The following is a 20,097-nucleotide window of genomic DNA, read 5'->3' as shown; positions in this document are numbered from 1 at the left end:
TTAAACCCTATTAATCATCAAAATAAGAAATGTAAGTCTGTTTATTAAGACTGGGATAAAATACCCAATTTCTGATACTTTTTCAAACTTTTTAATAGTCAGCCACTATTCTTTCTATTTTTCATTAAGAATTTGTAAATACCTGTATACAATTAAAGCCGATGAAAAACATTAAGCAACATATCTTCCTGTTGGTGAAAGTGATAAGGAAAGAAGCAAAAAAGTGTTTAGAAGAGTACAGTGTACGATGTGGTGAAAAATGGTGAGGATAGATAGGTTACCACAGCAATTTTTTATACAATAAAAATACAAGATACCTGGGAAGCTCTTAGTACTGTCCAGATATAATGAGGCACTTCTCAACATTCTTACAAGAAAATTTATTTTTATATTCACAATTAACAAAACTCTTTTTAATTAATATAAACATCAAAAAGTATTTAAACTAGTTGAACAATACTCTGAGTATTAAATTTTTTATTCCTGCTCTTTTCTAAATATGTATAATGATAGATCAAAATGAATAAAGAATACAATGGTACCTTGACTTACGAGTTTAATTCGTTCCATGACAGAGCTCATAACTCAATTTGCTTGTAGTATATCAAATCAATTTTCCTCGTTGGAATTAACTTATGTCATTAATCCATTCCTGCCCCAAAAAACCACCCTAATTTTTTTATTACTAGTTTTTAAAAAAGAAAAATGTATTTATAAATAAGAAATATTATATTAAACATAATAAAAGAAAATGTAAAGAAATAAACTGGTTTTATAAAGTGTACGTATTTATCTTGGAGATCAGGAACTGTCTGGGAACATTTGCTTACGTCAGCGGAATTCCTGAGTCTCGAGGGGCAGGAGAAAATACTTCAATATAACACTAATATCAACTCTACAGCTTATTTATCTATCAGAATTGATCTAATATGACATAATAAACACTATGCAATAATATTGACAGGAATCATAAAAAAATTATTGTTCTACAACTGGCTTTTGGAATATTGGAAATATTCCAAATATTTTGGGATTCGTGTGGGAGTAATGGGCAAGATATTTTGCAAATGCCAAAAACTTAACAACTTTATTTTTTTGTAGAATAACTAAAGATAATTACACGATTGCCTCCAGTGAGAACATCGCACTAGCATTGTTTTATAAGTACCAAGTCCCAAAACCACCTTTCGTTGTGTCATTTAGGCCGGGGTTCTTGCCAAATGTCATTTTCAGTAATTTTTTTTTTTTTCATTCGTTTTTTGTTTTGTGGCGGCGTATCTGAAGCTCGCTAGTAACTCTGATTTTGGTTCACAACTCAAAGCAAAAAATCAACAGAGCGATGGCTTATAACTCGGAAAACTCGTAAGTTAGGGTACTCGTAAGTCAAGGTACCACTGTATCTTAAAATGGAAAAAACACAGTGTAACTGTCTTAAAAATCATCTCGCATTCTTGTATCTAGAATTTTTAACACCATAAAACAATATCTATACTTTTTAACTAATCAAAAAACAATATCTAGAAATTTCAACAACCATAAAACAATATCTAGAAATTTTAACAACCATAAAACAATATCTAGAAATTTTAATAACTAACCATAAAACCAAAAAAGCAAGGCTCATCACTTTTTTGCAACCATCTTCAAATTATGAAAGATAAAATAAAAATGTGTGAACACATAAAAGTATACAACTGAAAATAACTGCTTACAACCTACTGTAGATTCATCTTAAGGGCAGTAGTTGCTCTCATCATCTATGATTATAGTTGAAATCACAAGCACCAGTGACTTCAACTGCACTGAATGAGAAGTCAAGGCAATATCAAGGCCAACCAAGCTGGCTGTGAGACAAAGCTAATACTAAAACAAACCACTTTGCCTGCAGGTATTCTATGGTAATTAATCATAAAAATCTTCATAAACTGTAATTCTGCAGCAAAACTTTATACAAAAATACCTAAAGGATTAGGATAATGAGAGCTTCACTAATCCCAGTTTTCAAGTGAAAAATATTTAACGAGATGCAAATGACTTTACAGATGTAAATCGAGTAATCATGTCAAAGGCCCACTGTGGCTGGTCATGTGGAACCATATGTCCAGCATTGCGAACCATGACTTGAGCAAAGCCTGGAACCTCTCTAACATAACCAGCCACATTGTCACCCACACGCCATACGAAACGTGGCGACTGTTGAAACTGTGCAGCATTCTTCCACTTCAAGGAGGAGACGAAGTTCTCCGTAAGTGTATATGCGACGATCACATCCAGTTGGCCATTGTATATCAACACATTGTAGTTATTCATCAACTATGGAGAGAAATGACCACATAGTTTAACTATTACTGGACATATTAAAATAGTGTTTATTATGCATCCTTTTCCCTGAAAGAATGATTCTGGTATGCAAGATTCTGTATATACAGTGGACCCCCGCCTTACGATATTAATCCGTTCCTGAGAGCTCATCGTAAGCCAAAATTATTGTTAGCCAAATCAATTTTCCCCATAAGAAATAATGGAAATCAAATTAACCCTTTCAAGGTCCGTGCCGTAGATCTACGGCTTTACGTTCAGGGTCTAAACCATAGATGTACGGCTTTACGTTCAGGGTCCAAACCGTAGATCTACGGCTTTACGTTCAGGGTCCAAACTGTAGATCTACGCCATGAGCTCAGCTCACTCTGATAAGCAATGAGTGGTAAATTTGGGCCTAGATTTGAGAGAATACATTATGTGGTATGTGTGCACCACAAAAAAACAAATCCTGCAGCACACAGTGTAAAATGAGAGAAAAAAAAACGAGACCGTGATTTTCAATTAAAACAGCGACTTTACAGTGTTTTTTCGTATTTTTTTTATAGTTGTATTTGCGATTTCTTGGTCTCATTTGATAGAATGGAAGATATATTACAGAAACAGAGATGATTTTGATTCATTTTAGTACTGGAAATGGCTTGAAACTGAGCTCAAAGTAGCGGAAATGTTAAATTTTTGTTGATGTTCAAGAGTAAACAAATGACCTCACACGTCTAATACACGCCAGCTGGTGGGTCTAATATACGTTCACAAATGTGAAGGGGTAAGGCAGCTGGGATTGATGGGATAAAGATAGAAATGTTAAAAGCAGGTGAGGATATAGTTTTGTAGTGGTTGGTGCTATTATTTAATAAATGTATGGAAGAGGGTAAGGTACCTAGGGATTGGCAGAGAGCATGCATAGTTCCTTTGTATAAAGGCAAAGGGGACAAAAGAAAGTGCAAAAATTATAGGGGGATAAGTCTGTTGAGTACACCTGGTAAAGTGTATGGTAGAGTTATTATTGAAAGAATTAAGAGTAAGACGGAGAATAGGATAGCAGATGAACAAGGAGGCTTTAGGAAAGGTAGGGGGTGTGTGGACCAGGTGTTTACATTGAAACATACAAGTGAACAGTACATGTATTTAGATAAGGCTAAATAGGTTTTTGTGGCATTTATGGATTTGGAAAAGGCATATGACAGGGTGGATAGGGGGGCAATGTGGCAGATGTTACAGGTGTATGGTATAGGAGGTAGATTACTGAAAGCAGTGAAGAGTTTTTACAAGGATAGTGAGACTCAAGTTAGAGTATGTAGGAAAGAGGGAGATTATTTCCCAGTAAAAGTAGGCCTTGGACAGGGATGTGTGATGTCATCATGGTTGTTTAATATATTTATAGATGGGGTAGTAAGAGAAGTAAATGTGAGGGTCTTGGCAAGAGGCGTGGAGTTAAAAGACAAAGAATCACACAAAGTGGGAGTTGTCACAGTTGCTCTTTGCTGATGACACTGTGCTCTTGGGAGATTCTGAAGAGAAGTTGCAGAGATTGGTGGATGAATTTGGTAGGGTGTGCAAAAGAAGAAAATTAAAAGTGAATACAGGAAAGAGTAAGATTATGAGGATAACAAAAAGATCAGGTGATGAAAGATTGGATATGAGATTGGAGGGAGAGAGTATGGAGGAGGTGAATGTATTCAGATACGTATTTGGGAGTGGACGTGTCAGCTGATGGGTCTATGAAAGATGAGGTGAATCATAGAATTGATGAGGGGAAAAGGGTGAGCAGTGCACTTAGGAGTCTTTGGAGACAAAGAATTTTGTCCTTGGAGGCAAAGAGGGGAATGTATGAGAGTATAGTTTTACCAACGCTCTTATATGGGTGTGAAGCATGGGTGATTAATGTTGCAGCAAGAAGGCTGGAGGCAGTGGAGATGTCATGTCTGAGGGCAATGTGTGGTGTGAATATAATGCAGAGAATTCGTAGTTTGGAAGTTAGGAGGAGGTGCGGGATTGCCAAAACTGTTGTCCAGAGGGCTGAGGAAGGGTTGTTGAGGTGGTTCGGACATGTAGAGAGAATGGAGCGAAACAGAATGACTTCAAAAGTGTATCAGTCTGTAGTGGAAGGAAGGCGGGGTAGGGGTCGGCCTAAGAAAGGTTGGAGGGGGGGAGTAAAGGAGGTTTTGTGTGCGAGGGGCTTGGACTTCCAGCGGGCATGCGTGAGCGTGTTTGACAGGAGTGAATGGAGACAAATGGTTTTTAATACTTGACGTGCTGTTGGAGTGTGAGCAAAGTAACATTTATAAAGGGATTCAGGGAAACCGGCAGGCTGGACTTGAGTCCTGGAGATGGGAAGTACAGTGCCTGCACTCTGAAGGACGGGTGTTAATGTTGCAGTTTAAAAAACTGTAGTGTAAAGCACCCTTCTGGCAAGACAGTGATGGAGTGAATGATGGTGAAAGTTTTTCTTTTTCGGGCCACCCTGCCTTGGTGGGAATCGCAGTGTGCTAATAAAATAATAAAATGTGGTGATGATATTTATAAAATTATTACAATATTGCATAACAGTAAATCTTCTATTTTTTGGTTTGAACAAAAATTCATTATGTGAATAAAAAATAAAAATGGAATTCATTTGAAAAGCCTGAAAACATAACTAATGAACCGAGGAAATGTTAGTTTAGTGCCAGGAATGCACTGTTTATTCTGGCCCCTATTTTGAAATTGGAATATTTTGAACTTTGCATTAAACTGGCCAAATTACCAATTTCCGATCACTTTATTTTGTAGTTGAAACAGTTGACTGGGCGATTTATTGTGCTCAATCGATAGAAGTAATACTAGTGAAATGGCTAAGAATTTGGTCGACTGGAATAATGTAAGTGGCCTAAAATGGGAGTCAAAGTCGGCAAAATCGCCGATTCGCAAATATCGCTGACACATCAAAATTCGCGAGAGCATAACTTCATCAATTTTCCATCAAATTTCGTACGTTTTGTTTCATTACCTTCAGAAAAAGATTCTCTACCATTTCACAAGAAAAAATAAAAAAAAATTTTTAAATTCTTGGACACTAGTGCGCACTTTGAAATTTGGCCTCTGGACCCTGGGTTAATCCATTCCTGACACCCCAAAGTATGAAAAAAAAAAATTTTTACCACACGAAATATTAATTTTAATACACACAAACTGAAGAAGACATGCACAATTACTACTCTACTAAGAATAGAATACATGAATGACACTTACCTTTATTGAAGATCTGGTGATGATTGATGGGATGGGAGGAGGGGAGTGTGTGGAAGTTATTGTTTAGAAGGGGAATCCCCTTCCATTATGACTTGAGGTAGCAAGTCCTTTTCTGGGGTTACTTCCCTCCTCCTTTTAATGCCACTAGGACCAGCTTGAGAGTCACTGGACCTCTGTCACACAACAAATCTGTCCATAGAGCTCTGTACCTCCCGTTCCTTTAAGACTTTCCTAAAATGGCCCATAACATTGTCATTGTACAGGTTGCCAACATGGCTTGCAGTAGCTGTGTCAGGGTGATTTTCATCCGTAAAGGTTTGCAGTTCAACCCACTTTGCACACATTTCCTTAATCTTTGAAGTAGGCAACTTCCACAATTTCTCTCTCCCCTACTCTGAAGCAGTTTCCTAAGGTCTGGCCTCTTGCTGTTTAAGATGATCTTGCAGCTCATCAGTGGTTAGTTCTTCATTGTCCTCCTACACCAACTCTTCCACATCCTCCCCACTAACCTCCAACCCCAAGGACTTCCCCAATGCCACAATAGATTCCACAACTGGCATATGCTTCTCAGGGTTAGCCCCAAACCCTTCAAAATCCCTTTCTTCTACACATTGTGGCCACAGTTTCTTCCAAGCAGGATTTAAGGTCCTCTTAGTCACTCCCTCCCAAGCCTTACCTATAAGGTTTACACAACTGAGGATACTAAAGTGATCTTTCCAAAACTCTCTTAGAGTCAATTGAGTGTCTGAGGTCACTTCAAAGCACTTTTGAAACATAGCTTTTGTGTAGAGTTTTTTGAAGTTTGAAATGACCTGCTGGTCCATGGGTTGCAGGAGAGGAGTGGCATTAGGAAGAGAAAACTTGACCTTAATGAAGCTCATGTCCCCAGAAAGTCGCTCTGCCAAGTCTGAAGGATGACCAGGAGCATTGTATAATACCAGGAGGCACTTAAGGTCCAATTTCTTTTCCATTAGGTAATTTTTCACAGTGGGGGCAAATGTATGGTGTAACCAGTCATAGAAAAAGTCCCTAGTGACCCATGCCTTACTGTTTGCCCTCCACAGCACACACAAATTAGCCTTGAGGACATTGTTTTGCCTGAATGCTTTGGGAGTTTCAGAGTGATACACCAATAAAGGCTTCACTTTGCAATCACCACTAGCATTAGCACACATCAAAAGAGTAAGCCTGTCTTTCATAGGCTTATGTCCTGGGAGTGCCTTTTCCTCCTGAGTAATGTAGGTCCTGCTTGGCAATTTCTTCCAAAACAGGCCTGTTTCGTCGCAATTAAACACTTGTTCAGGTTTCAATTCTTCACTGTCTATGTACTCCTTGAATTCCTTTACATATTTTTCAGCCGCTTTTTGGTCCAAACTGGCAGCCTCACCATGCCTTATCACACTATATATGCCACTACCATTCTTAAATCTCTCAAACCAACCTTTGCTGGCCTTAAATTCACTCACATCACCAATAGTTGCAGGCATTTTCTAATTAAATCATCATGCAACTTCCTAGCCTTTTCACATATGATCGCTTGAGAGATGCTATCTCCTGCTATCTGTTTTTCGTTTATCCACACCAATAACAGTCTCTCAACATTTATCACTCGCGATCTCTGTTTCGAAAACAAACTTGCACCTTTTGCAAGAACAGCTTCCTTGACTGCCGTTTTGTTGGCCAAGATAGTAGCGATGGTTGATTGGGGTTTGGTATACAACCTGGCCAGCTCCGAGACACACAGTCCACTTTCGTACTTAGCAATTATCTCTCTCTTCATTTCCATAGTAATTTTCAGCCTTTTTACCACAGGGTTGGCACTAGAAGCTTCTTGGGGCCCATGGTGACTTATTTTGCAGTTACAAGCACTAAAAACACTGTAATAATATGAAATGTACCGAATGTATGCTTAGATGCGACCGCACTGACTGGCTTGTAAACACTGGCACCCACGGGGCAGCTGAAGCCACACGTGGGACGCGTCCCGGACGAATCACATAAGGCGAGGCAAATTTTTTGCGTTCAAATGCTTCGTATGGCGGATTTAACATAACGTGATGCATTCGTAAGGCGGGGGTCCACTGGTAGCAAATTGTATAAATACATATTCTCAAAGTTGGATTGTGACTTGTAATATTTTTACACTACATCTAATTAGTATAATAAATTGCAACAGTTTTAAATGGGTGTTTACCCAGGTACTAGGTTCATTAAATTACAGTTGCTAAATTTCATCTCTGGCCAGGTCTCTGTTAGCATTTATGAATGTGTATAAAGTTAGTGTACTGAGAAAATAATGATAACTTATTTTAACAATGAATTAATCTACATTTTCATACCCTCAAGTGGAGAAGGTTTTTTTCATTATTTTCAAAACACTCACGACTTAAATGACCTTAGCTTTCTCCTTCACCTGCCCTGACTTTTGGCTTACACTCTACTCTCTCAGTACTAAATAATAATAGTCCAGGATAGACTTAAACATGGTTGAAAGATTTATGTCCAATTGGTGAGTTAGCTGTGAATGAATACAATTTTCATATGGGACTGGAGGTAGAGACAATAATATAAAAGCTTATGACTCCATAAATGAAATATAAAACATACCTCTTCAATCCAAGGTTTGACACTCTGCATGAAATCTTCTTCTAGATGCATCTCAACCTCTGAGCCATCATTGAACGTCAAGTTTCCAACGTGGATCTCTTTACGTACATTGGTCTTGTTGATATATTGTGTCCAATACTGCATATCCTGCACACAATTCTTTTTTTATTTGCAATATGTATTAGACCAGCACCACAGCATGCACCATCACCTAACCAAGCATATTAAAATTCATTTTTCAACCTACTACATAATAAATGACTGTGAAGGAAAAGTTTGTTAGATCAGAGTGGAAGCATGAATGAATGGTGGAGGTAGTATAAATGGTTGAATGCTTGTTGGGTATTGGACGTGCATTGTTACCTCTCTAACCCCCCCCCCCCTCTTCATTCCTTTTCCACCTGGTTGGAGTTAACATGGGACCCTCCTGGCATATTGGACATTACTTGCCTTCCTGCTCCCATGAAGTCTGTATGGTTTCCCACTCATTTTTTTTCATATTTTGGGTGTTGGTTTTTGTTTTTGCTAATGTAACCAGACTTGATTTGACTAATGAATTTTCACATAATTTTTCTTAATCTCACCATTTCTTTTAAAGGCCTTCTGCTTATCATGTGAATCACTGCTTGTCTGGGTTTTTAACTTTGTTATTACTGCTCTTTTAGCCTTGTTGATTGAATTGGGTCACTTGACATCAGCAACACAAGGTGGGCAGCTTGATTTATGCAAAACATCAGAAATTTATCCTCATCTTTAAATGAACACAGCAGTGTCTCTTCACCCTTAGTAATTGTTATCTGTTGGTTTCAAAGCCCATCAGCCAACCAACATTGAGTACGCAAAGCCAGCATCTTCCATCGGTGAAATAACTGTTGGCACTGATTCTGTCCGTTTAGGGCTGAGGTTATACCAGAGTCATGTCTACCAGCAACTACCCCGTCTCACAAAGCCTTCTTGTTCACACATCGTGAATCCTGAGAGCTACTCGCCACATCCATTAACATATCAGAAGACCATCTGTACATATATGTATATTAAGCTTCACTTAATGAAATTAATATATGTATTTTATTTTTCATTATTTGCTTCAATTAGGAAAATTTCATGTCTGATTGTTTTACATTTATATAATTATATTTTTTTATATACACACTCCCCTCTGGGTTTCCTTCTGTTTCCTTATTAGTTGTTGTTCTTGTTTATTCCCCATTATCTCCACGGGGAAGTGAAACAGAATTCTTCCTCCATAAGCCACACATGTCATAAGAGGCGACTAAAATGCTGGGAGCAAGGGGCTAGTAACCCCTTCATCAATTTGCCGTTCAGAATTCACAGATTTTTCCTTAGAACCTAACTAATAAATTGTTAATGGAAATCCCCACAAATTCACGGAATTTTTTTTTTTTCCTGGCAATATATTATTTTTTTATGCATTTTATCACTAAATGTTAAGAAAAAATATAATTTAATAATTTTGTAACAAAAATATTAATGTAAATTCAGCAAAATTTCCATATAAAATATAATACTGAATAAATTTTTTGTGCTGTAGAGAGAACACAAAGTGACCTTAGAGGAAAACGCGGCTTGGGATGGTGAAGTTCCCCTGTACCCAATCCGAAAGCATTATTCATTTCTCCTTGCTGCTGATTGGCTGCTGGCCTGTGACGTATATTATTACCGAATATTTACTATATATTACATGGAGACAATGGAGACAAATGGTTTTTAATACTTGACGTGCTGTTGGAGTGTGAGCAAAGTAACATTTATGAAGGGGTTCAGGGAAACCGGCAGGCCGGACTTGAGTCCTGGAGATGGGAAGTACAGTGCCTGCACTCTGAAGGAGGGGTGTTAATGTTGCAGTTTAAAAACTGTAGTGTAAAGCACCCTTCTGGCAAGACAGTGATGGAGTGAATGATGGTGAAAGTTTTTCTTTTTCGGGCCAGCCTGCCTTGGTGGGAATCGGCCAGTGTGATAATAAAAAAAAAATAATAATTACATGTCTTACCGTTGGTTGGTAGACAGCAACCAGGGAGGTACTACCGTCCTGCCAGGGGACTGTGAAACAGGAACCTGTAACTCTTTTACACGATAGTAGGATTGCTGGTGTCTCTTTTCTGTTTCACAAACACGCTGCATAACAGGTATATCTTGCTACTTCTACTTACACTTAGGTCACACTACACATACATGTACAAGCATATATACACACACACCTCTGGGTTTTCTTCTATTTTCTTTCTAGTTCTTGTTCATTTCCTTTTATCTCCATGGGGAAGTGAAACAGAATTCTTCCTCCGTAAGCCATACGTGTTGTAAGAGGCGACTAAAATGCCGGGAGCAAGGGGCTAGTAACCCCTTCTCCTGTATAAATTACTAACTTTAAAATGAGAAACTTTCGTTTTTCTTTTTGGGCCACCCTGCCTTGGTGGGATACTGCCAGTGTGTTAAAAGAAAGATACACACATCTAGGGTTTTTTCTTGTTTTTCTTAATAGCTCTTGTTCTTGTTTTTTCTTTCTCTCTCTCTATTGTCCATGGGGAAGTGGAAAAAATCCTTCCTCCGTAAGCCATGCGTGTTGTATGAGGCGACTAAAATGCCGGGAGCAATGGGCTAGTAACCCCATCCCCCAAATGAAAAGCAGGGGTGTCACTAGCACGTTAAGAGACCATACAATAAGTGTCAGGGGCCCGAGACTGTTCAACTGCCTCCCAGCATACATAAGGGGGATTACCAACAGACCCTTGGCAGTCTTCAAGCTGGCACTGGACAAGCACCTAAAGTCGGTTCCTGACCAGCCGGGCTGTGGCTCGTACGTTGGTTTGCGTGCAGCCAGTAGCAACAGCCTGGTTGATCAGGCTCTGATCCACCAGGAGGCCTGGTCACAGACCGGGCCGCGGGGGCGTTGACCCCCGGAACTCTCTCCAGGTAAACTCCAGGTAAACTCTCCTGTACATATTTACTAAAAATCAGAAGAAAAACTTTATAAAACTGGGATGCTTGAATGTGCGTGGATGTAGTGCGGATGATAAGAAAGATGATTGCTGATGTTATGAATGAAAGGAAGTTGGATGTACTGGCCCTAAGCGAAACAAAGCTGAAGGGGGTAGGCGAGTTTCAGTGGGGAGAAATAAATAGGATTAAGTCAGGAGTAGCTGAGAGAGTTAGAGCTAAGGAAGGGGTAGCAATAATGTTGAAGGGCCAGTTATGGAAGGAGAAGAGGGAATATAAATGTGTAAATTCAAGGATTATGTGGATTAAAATAAGGGTCGGATGTGAAAAGTGGGTCATAACAAGCATGTACGCACCTGGAGAAGAGAGGAGTGTAGAGGAGAGAGAGAGAGAGAGAGAGAGATTTTAGGAGATGTTAAGCGAATGTATAGGAAGCTTTGAATCAAGTGAGAGAGTAATTGTGGTAGGGGACCTAAATGCTAAAGTAGGAAAAACATTTAGAGAGGGTGTGGTAGATAAGTTTGAGATGCCAGGTGTAAATGATAATGGGAGCCCTTTGATTGAATTTTGTATAGAAAGGGGTTTAGTTATAAGTAATACGTATTTTAACCCTTTCAGGGTTTCTGACGTACTAGTACAGCTGACGCACCAGGGTTTTTGACGTACTAGTACGCCTTAATTCTAGCGCCCTCAAATCTAGCGAGAGAAAGCTGGTAGGCCTACACATGAAAGAATGGGTCATTGTGGTCAGTGTGCGCAGTATAAAAAAAATCCTGTAGCACACAGTACGTAATGAGAGAAAAAACTGAGTGTTTTTGGTTTAAAACAGCAACTTTGCACTGTATTTTTGTATGGTATTTATGATAGTATTCTAGTTTTCCTGGTCTCATTTTATAGAATGAAAGACATATTACAGAAATTGAGACGATTTTGATTGGTTTTTACAATGAAAAGTACCTTGAAATTGAGCTCAAAGTAGCAGAAATCTTCGATTTTTGCCAAAGTTCAAAAGTAAACAAATCATGCTATGCGTCCAATACACATCAACTGGTGAGTCTAATATTCTTTCACAAGTGCGCTGATATTATTTATACCATTTCTACACTAATGCAGTAGTCTGCATAACAGTAAATTTTCTATTTTTTTGTGAGAATAAAAATTCAAAGTGGAAAGCAAAAGAATGTAAGAGGGGCATGGGGACGTGACTAATGCACAGAGGAAATGTTATTTTAGTCCCAGGAATGTCTTTCTTGTTTATTCTGGACCCTATTTGGAAACTGGCATCTATTGAAATTTGTGTGAAATTGGCAAAATTGCTAAATTCTGACCACTTTATTGGATAGTTGAAATCGGTAAATGGGTGGTTTCTTGTACTCATTCGATAGAAAAAATGGAGTTCTAGTGAAATGGTTATGATTTTTGTCAACTAGTACACTGGAATTGGCCAAAAATAGGGCTCAAAGTGGACAAAATCGCCGATGCGTAAACATCGTCAAGACCGCTAACTTCGTGAGAGCATAATTCCGTAAGTTTTCCATCAAATTTCATACTTTTGGCGTCATTATGATCGGGAAAAGATTCTCTATCTTTTCATTAGAAATTTTTTTTTTTTTTAAATTTGTCGACCCTGAGAACAAGTCTGGAAAAGGGCCTGTCGACACTGAAAGGGTTAAGAAAAAGAGGATAAATAAGTATACAAGATATGATGTAGGGCGTAATGACAGTAGTTTGTTGGACTATGTATTGGTAGATAAAAGACTGTTGAGTAGACTTCAGGATGTACATGTTTATAGAGGGGCCACAGATATATTAGATCCCTTTCTAGTTGTAGCTGCAGTGAGAGTAAAAGGTAGATGGGATACATGGAAAACAGAAGTAGCAAGTAAGAGAGAGGTGAAGGTGTATAAACTAAAAGAGGAGGCAGTTAGGGTAAGATATAAACAACTATTGGAGGACAGATGGGCTAGTGAGAGTATAGGCAATGGGGTCGAAGATGTATGGGGTAGGTTTAAGAATGTAGTGTTAGACTGTTCAGCAGAAGTTTGTGGTTACAGGAAAGTTTCTGTGGGAGGGAAGAAGAGTGATTGGTGGAATGATGATGTAAAGAGAGTAGTAAAGGAGAAAAAGTTAGCATATGAGAGGTTTTTACAATGTAGAAGTGATACAAGGAGGGAAGAGTATATGGAGAGAAAAAGAGAGGTTAAGAGATTGGGCGAGATGTTATCAACAAATTTCGTTGAAAATAAGAAAAAGTTTTGGAGTGAGATTAATAAGTTGAGGAAGCCTATGGAACAAATGGATATGACAGTTAAAAATAGGAGAGGAGAGTTATTAAATGAAGAGTTAAAGGTATCAGGAATATTTTGAGGATCTGTTAAATGTTGATGAAGATAGGGAAGCTGTGATTTCGTGTATAGGGCAAGGAGGAATAACTTCTTGTAGGAGTGAGGAAGAGCCAGTTGTGAGTGTGGGGGAAGTTCGTGAGGCAGTGGGTAGAATGAAAGGGGGTAAGGCAGCTGGGATTGATGGGATAAAGACAGAAATGTTAAAAGCAGGTGGGGATATATTGGTTGGTGCTATTATTTAATAAATGTATGGAAGAGGGTAAGGTACCTAGGGATTGGCAGAGAGCATGCATAGTTCCTTTGTATAAAGGCAAAAGGGATCAAAGAGTGCAAAAATTATAGGGGAATAAGTCTGTCGAGTCTTAGGTAGTAGGGTGGTAAACAGCAACTGCCCAGGGAGGTACTACCGTCCTGCCAAGCGAGTGTAAAACGAAAGCCTGTAATTGTTTTACATGATGGTAGGATTGATGGTGTCTTTTGTCTGTCTCATAAACATGCAAGATTTCATGTACGTCTTGCTACTTCTACTTACACTTAGGTCACACTACACATACATGTACAAGCAAATATACACACACCCCTCTGGGTTTTCTTCTATTTTCTTTCTAGTTCTTGTTCTTGTTTATTTCCTCTTATCTCCATGGGGAAGTGGAACAGAATTCTTCCTCCTTAAGCCATGCGTGTTTTAGTGGTGACTAAAATGCCGGGAGCAAGGGGCTAGTAACCCCTTCTCCTGTATAAATTACTAAATTTAAAAAGAGAAACTTTCGTTTTTCTTTTTGGGCCACCCTGCCTTGGTAGGATACGGCAAGTTTGTGGAAAGAAAGAAGAAGTCTGTTGAGTATACCTGGTAAAGTGTATGGTAGAGTTATTATTGAAAGAATTAAGAGTAAGACAGAGAATAGGATAGCAGATGAACAAGGAGGCTTTAGGAAAGGTAGGGAGTGTGTAGACCAAGTGTTTACAGTGAAACATATAGGTGAACAGTATTTAGATAAGGGTAAAGAGGTTTTTGTGGCATTTATGGATTTAGAAAAGGCATATGATAGGGTGGATAGGGATGCAATGTGGCAAATGTTACAGGTATAGGAGGTAGGTTACTGAAAGCAGTGAAGAGTTTTTACGAGGATAGTGAGGCTCAGGTTAGACTATGTAGGAGAGAGGGAGATTATTTCCCAGTAAAAGTAGGCCTTAGACAAGGATGTGTGATGTCACCGTGCTTGTTCAATATATTTAAAGACGGGGTTGCAAGAGAAGTGAATGCTAGGGTCTTAGCAAGAGGTGGGGAGTTAAAAGATAAAGAATCAACCACAAAGTGGGAGTTGTCACAGTTGCTCTTTGCTGATGATACAGTGCTTTTATGAGATTCTGAAGAGAAGTTGCAGAGGTTGGTGGATGAATTTGGTAGGGTATGTAAAAGAAGGAAATTAAAAGTGAATATAGGAAAGAGTAAGGTTATGAGGATAACAAAAAGATTAGGTGGCGAAATACTGGAGGAGGTGAATGTATTCAGATATTTAGGAGTGGATGTGTCAGCAGATGGGTCTATGAAGGATGAGGTGAATCACAGAACTGATGAGGGGAAAAGGGTGAATGGTGCACTTAGGAGTCCGTGGAGACAAAGAACTCTGTCTCTGGAAGCAAAAAGGGGAATGTATGAGAGTATAGTTGTACCAACACTCTTGTACGGGTGTGAAGCATGGGTGATGAATGTTGCAACGAGGAAGGCTGGAGGCAGTGGAGATGTCATATCTGAGGGCAATGTGTGGTGTGAATATAATGCAGAGAATTCGTAGTTTGGAAATTAGGAGAAGGTGTGTGATTATCAAAACTATTATCCAGAGGGCTGAGGAGGGGTTGTTGAGGTGGTTCGGACATGTAGAGAGAATGGAACAAAACAGAATGTCTTCGAGAGTGTATAAATCTGTAGTGGAGGGAAGGCGGGGTAGGGGTCGGCCTATGAAGGGTTGGAGGGAGGGGGTAAAGGAGGTTTTGTGTGCGAGGGGCTTGGACTTCCAGCAAGCGTGCATGAGCGTATTTGATAGGAGTGAATGGAGACAAATGGCTTTCAATACTTGACGTGCTGTAGGAGTGTGAGCAAAGTAACATTTATGAAGGGATTCAGGGAAACCGGCAGGCTGGACTTGAGTCCTGGTGATGGGAAGTACAGTGTCTGCACTCTTGAAGGAGGGGTGTTAATGTTGTAGTTTTATAACTGTAGTGTACAGCACCCCTCTGGCAAGACAGTAGAGTGAATGATGAAAGTTTTTCTTTGTCAGGCCACCTTGCCTTGGTGGGAATCGGCCGATGTGTTAATAATAATTAAAAATGATTACCATATATTTACAGTATATTATTACTGTAGATTTATCGTACATATACCAAAGAAAACGTGGTTGCATGACTTGCAGTATACCAAAGAAAATGGGCTTGCATAAATTACAGTACATATGGGGCTAACATCGGTATTTTACATTCTAGCACTGCAGGAGACATAGCAGTATACGTACAGTACTGTATATGGGCTTATCTTTACATTCTTTTTTTTTAAGGGTGATGTATGAAACTGAGTTTGAAATTAAATTGAAGTGTTTTGGGGGCATATTTAGGGTTTAAACTATAAAAGTAGGCATTTTTTTAACTGTGTCCAGAATTCATGATTTTTCCAAATTCACGGGTGGTCTTGGAACATAACCCCTGCAAATTTGGGGGGACTACGGTATTACTAAATTTTAACCCTTTGACTGTTTCCGACGTATAAATACGTCTTATGAGCCAATGTTTCTGACGTATTTATACGCATAAATTCTAGCAGCTTCAAATCAAGCAGGAGAAAGCTGCTAGGCCCACATGTGAGAGAATGGGTCTCCATGGTCAGTGTGCACCATATAAAAAAAATCGGGGAGCCAGTGGTGCATTGTGGGAATGCCATTTCAGTTGTCATTTTTCAGCATGTCTAGTGGTAAGAAATATGTGATTCCCCAGCAAATCTGGGACTCTTCTCTTCCCAAGTGATGCTCTAACACAGATGGAAGTGTCAGTGAAGATCAATTTCATGATTTGGAGGAGTTTGAGACCAAAAGCAATGGAGGAGGAGGAGGGGGAGGAGGGGAGGAAGAGGAGGAGGGGGAGGAGGGGAGGAAGAGGAGGAGGAGGAGGAGGGAAGGAAGAGGAGGAGGAGGAGGAGGAGGAGGAGGAGAAGAGGAGGAGGAGGAGGAAGAAGAAGATGTAATAATATTGTTCCCTTGAAGCAAGAAAAAAAAAAGTCCACCCCATGACAGTGACAAGATAAGGGGAGATAACATCTGATAAGAGCTGACTTTGATGAGCGTAAAGGAGGGTAATATTACATGACCATCGCCTCCCTTTGTTTTTGCTGGTACACAAACATTTCTGTCTGTCTATTTGTCTGTCTGTCAAGCTCCCTGTCTGTCCATCTAGCTCTCTGTCTCAGAGAGAGCCACAAGACTGTGTCATCACGTTTACTCACATCTTCAAGCAGAGTATAGCACTTTGTCTGGATTTCTTGGGTTATCCTAGGTAATTTACACTATGTATACTTGTATTTATGTGTACCTGTGAGACAGAGATAGGCAGACAGAAAGAGAGACAGATTGAAAGATATAGAATGAGGGAGAAAGATAATTAGATAGAATGGAGGAGGGGAAGCAGCATCCGACCCCATTGTTTTGACAGGGGTAGGGGTAGTGACTAATGAGATAATATGTCACTTTGACAGCTGCCGACTTCTGACTCAAAACAATTATAAGCCACACACTCGCACACAAGGAGGAGGAGAAGGAGGAGGAGAAGAAGGAGAAGAAGGAGGAGAAGAAGGAGGAGAAGGAGGAGAAGAAGGAGAAGAAGAAGAAGGAGAAGAAGAAGGAGAAGAAGAAGGAGAAGAAGAAGGAGAAGAAGAAGGAGAAGAAGGAGAAGAAGAAGGAGAAGAAGAAGGAGAAGAAGAAGGAGAAGAAGAAGAAGAAGAAGAAGAAGAAGAAGAAGAAGAAGAAGAAGAAGAAGAAGAAGGAGAAGAAGAAGGAGAAGGAGAAGAAGAAGGAGAAGAAGAAGGAGAAGGAGAAGAAGAAGGAGAAGAAGAAGGAGAAGAAGGAGAAGAAGAAGGAGAAGAAGAAGGAGAAGAAGAAGAAGGAGAAGAAGAAGAAGGAGAAGAAGAAGAAGGAGAAGAAGAAGGAGAAGAAGAAGGAGAAGGAGAAGAAGAAGAAGGAGAAGAAGAAGGAGAAGAAGAAGGAGAAGAAGAAGAAGAAGAAGAAGAAGAAGAAGAAGAAGAATTGTTTGTTTGTTTGTTTGTTTGTTTGTTTGTGTAAACAAGTTTTGTAAACAATATATTGATAATTATGTTTGTGTGCTTATTGTGTTGTATACAACGAGTGTATATATATACATTGCACCTTACTTTGGTCTCATAGGCCACATAAGTTATGTGAAAAAATAAAATAGTGAAAAAAACAACAAACCTTCAAATACAAGTAAACTAAAGTTTACCGGGTGAGCGGCAGTCGCCGCTGTTGCCATACGCGGCTCATTTTCTGCAAACTTCACGGCTCTATATCTCGGTAAGTACCAATGGCAAAAATTTTTTTTTTGGACTAAAACACTCAGAAAAATAATCTTAACATTTTCATAAGAAAAAATAATTTTTTTTTTTTTGAATATTTGGCGACATAGAATGACAGTTTCAGAGAGGGGCCTGAAACAGTCAAAGGGTTAAAGGAGAAATTTTCGTTTTTCCTTTTGGGCCACCCTGCCTCGGTGGGATATGGCCAGTTTGTTGAAAGAAGAATAATAATTTTATTTGTGCATATTTTAAATAAAACTAATTATTTTTCTTGTTATAAAGTTTTTTCTATCTTTTCATAGAGAAGAATGGTCCTTTCAAATACCCTTTGAGTATCTGAAAGGTCTGTTATACCTTCACAATGATTAAAGTTTGTTAAACTACTACTGTAGAGAATAAAATATGAATTCCTCACACCACTCTTCTTATCCAACCCATGGACCAGCAGTTAATTTCCAATTTTAGGAAACTTTACACAAAAGCAATGCTTAAAAGGTGCTTTGAAGTGACCTCTGAAGCAGAGCTTACCCTTAGGAAATTTTGGAAAAACCATTTTAATATCCTCCTTTCAGAACACTGAACTCTGCCTGGAAAAAATTGTGGCCAGACTGTGTGTCAATCAAAGATTTTGAATACTTTGAGGCAGAGCCTATATACAGTGAAAGATACTGTTTCTCTGGGCCAGTCCATGGATTTGCAAATGGATGATGAGGATGTAGAGGAGTTGGTGGAGGCTCACAAGAATGAGCTCACCATAGAAAAACTTCAAGACCTGCAATAATGAGCAGCAAGATGAAATAGTTGAGAGAATTTCTTCTTCAGAGGAGGAGGGAAGCAGTAAGGGCAACATTTCCACTGCAGAAATTAAGGAACTGTTTTACCAATGGGCTCAAATACAGAGCCAAGTGAAAAAATGGCATCCTAACATTACTCTTGTGACTAGGAGCATCAACCTGTTCAATGACAATGTTGATGACCACTTTAGAAAAATTCTGAAAAGTCGTCAAAAGCAGACAACACTAGATAGCTTCTTTAGCAAAGACAAAAAAATGAAATGCTAACAAATCCTCATCATCTTCATGTGCTACTACATAGAGACAGAAAAGAGAAAAAACACACTTTCCAAACAAAACATCTCTCTACCTTCTTCTAAGGCCATCAGCACTCCTCAGTAAAGGTGAAGTGCAGTTAAATTTTCATTTATTTTTTTTATTTATTGTTGTTATAGTTTTCATGTATGATTTTATGCATTCAAATATTATTATACAGGTTTAACCCTTAAACTATCCAAAAGTAGAGCTACATTCACGTGAGTAGCGCTCTGATCGTAGATCTACGTTTTATTTTACATGCTTTCAACCTTGGCACGATAAGCCTGAGTTGCCTAGACATGAGAGAATGAGTCTGTGCACTCAGTGTGTGCAGTATGACAAAATTTGGGGATGCCAGGAAAAATGCGCTCTTCATTTAAAAAAAGGAAATTGTTTTTTCCCAAAAATATTCAGAGCAGTATGCACGTGAATGCTGATCTATGTTTGGACAGTTTAAGGGTTAAATAAGCAATATTTTCACTTAAAATGTTTTATAATTGGTAATTGTTAGGGGTTTGGAACAGATTAATCCAATTTGCATTATTTCTAATTGGAAAAATTATTCAATAGTATTTGTACTACTCACTGGAGCGAATTAAGCTCGAATATTGAGGTATCACTGTATTTTAAAATATAAATAAACATTAATGTGTGCACATTATCAATATTTCATCTATCCATGTATGAATTACAAAAGTAATCTCAGGTTTTAGTGCATAAAATTAAATATGCTTTATTTACAGCGAACAGTTATATTATTATATTATTATTATTATTATATTATTATATTATAGGTAGTAGGTTGGTAGACAGCAACCACCCAGGGAGGTACTACCGTCCTGCCAAGTGAGTGTGAAACGTAAGCCTGTAATTGTTTTACATGATGGTAGGATTGCTGGTGTCTTTTGTCTGTCTCATAAATATGCAAGATTACAGGTACATCTTGCTACTTCTACTTACACTTAGGTCACACTAC

At 38.8% G+C, this 20,097-nt stretch overlaps 1 protein-coding gene across 3 annotated transcripts in view; it reads right to left on the bottom strand.

The window, feature by feature from the left end:
• Positions 1 to 1,642: 1,642 nt before the first annotated feature.
• The window catches only part of LOC128693916 (probable serine carboxypeptidase CPVL), an 80,477-nt gene continuing 62,022 nt past the window's right edge, over positions 1,643 to 20,097 (bottom strand). For 2 of the 3 annotated variants that reach the window (XM_070090830.1, XM_070090829.1), the window contains exons 9-10: positions 8,158 to 8,304; positions 1,869 to 2,313 (exon numbers count right to left, since the gene is read on the bottom strand). In XM_070090830.1, the coding sequence (XP_069946931.1) occupies positions 2,017 to 2,313; positions 8,158 to 8,304 (444 nt within the window). In that variant the 3' untranslated portion in view covers positions 1,869 to 2,016. Of the gene's footprint in view, positions 2,314 to 8,157; positions 8,305 to 20,097 lie in introns of all 3 variants that reach the window. The other variant, XM_053783807.2, reaches the window with a different exon arrangement.

This window comes from Cherax quadricarinatus, chromosome 33 (genome assembly GCF_038502225.1).
Source record: "Cherax quadricarinatus isolate ZL_2023a chromosome 33, ASM3850222v1, whole genome shotgun sequence".
NCBI lineage: Eukaryota > Metazoa > Arthropoda > Malacostraca > Decapoda > Parastacidae > Cherax > Cherax quadricarinatus.
Note: the sequence above shows the minus strand (reverse complement) of the source record. Positions and strands in the feature narration are given on the sequence as shown.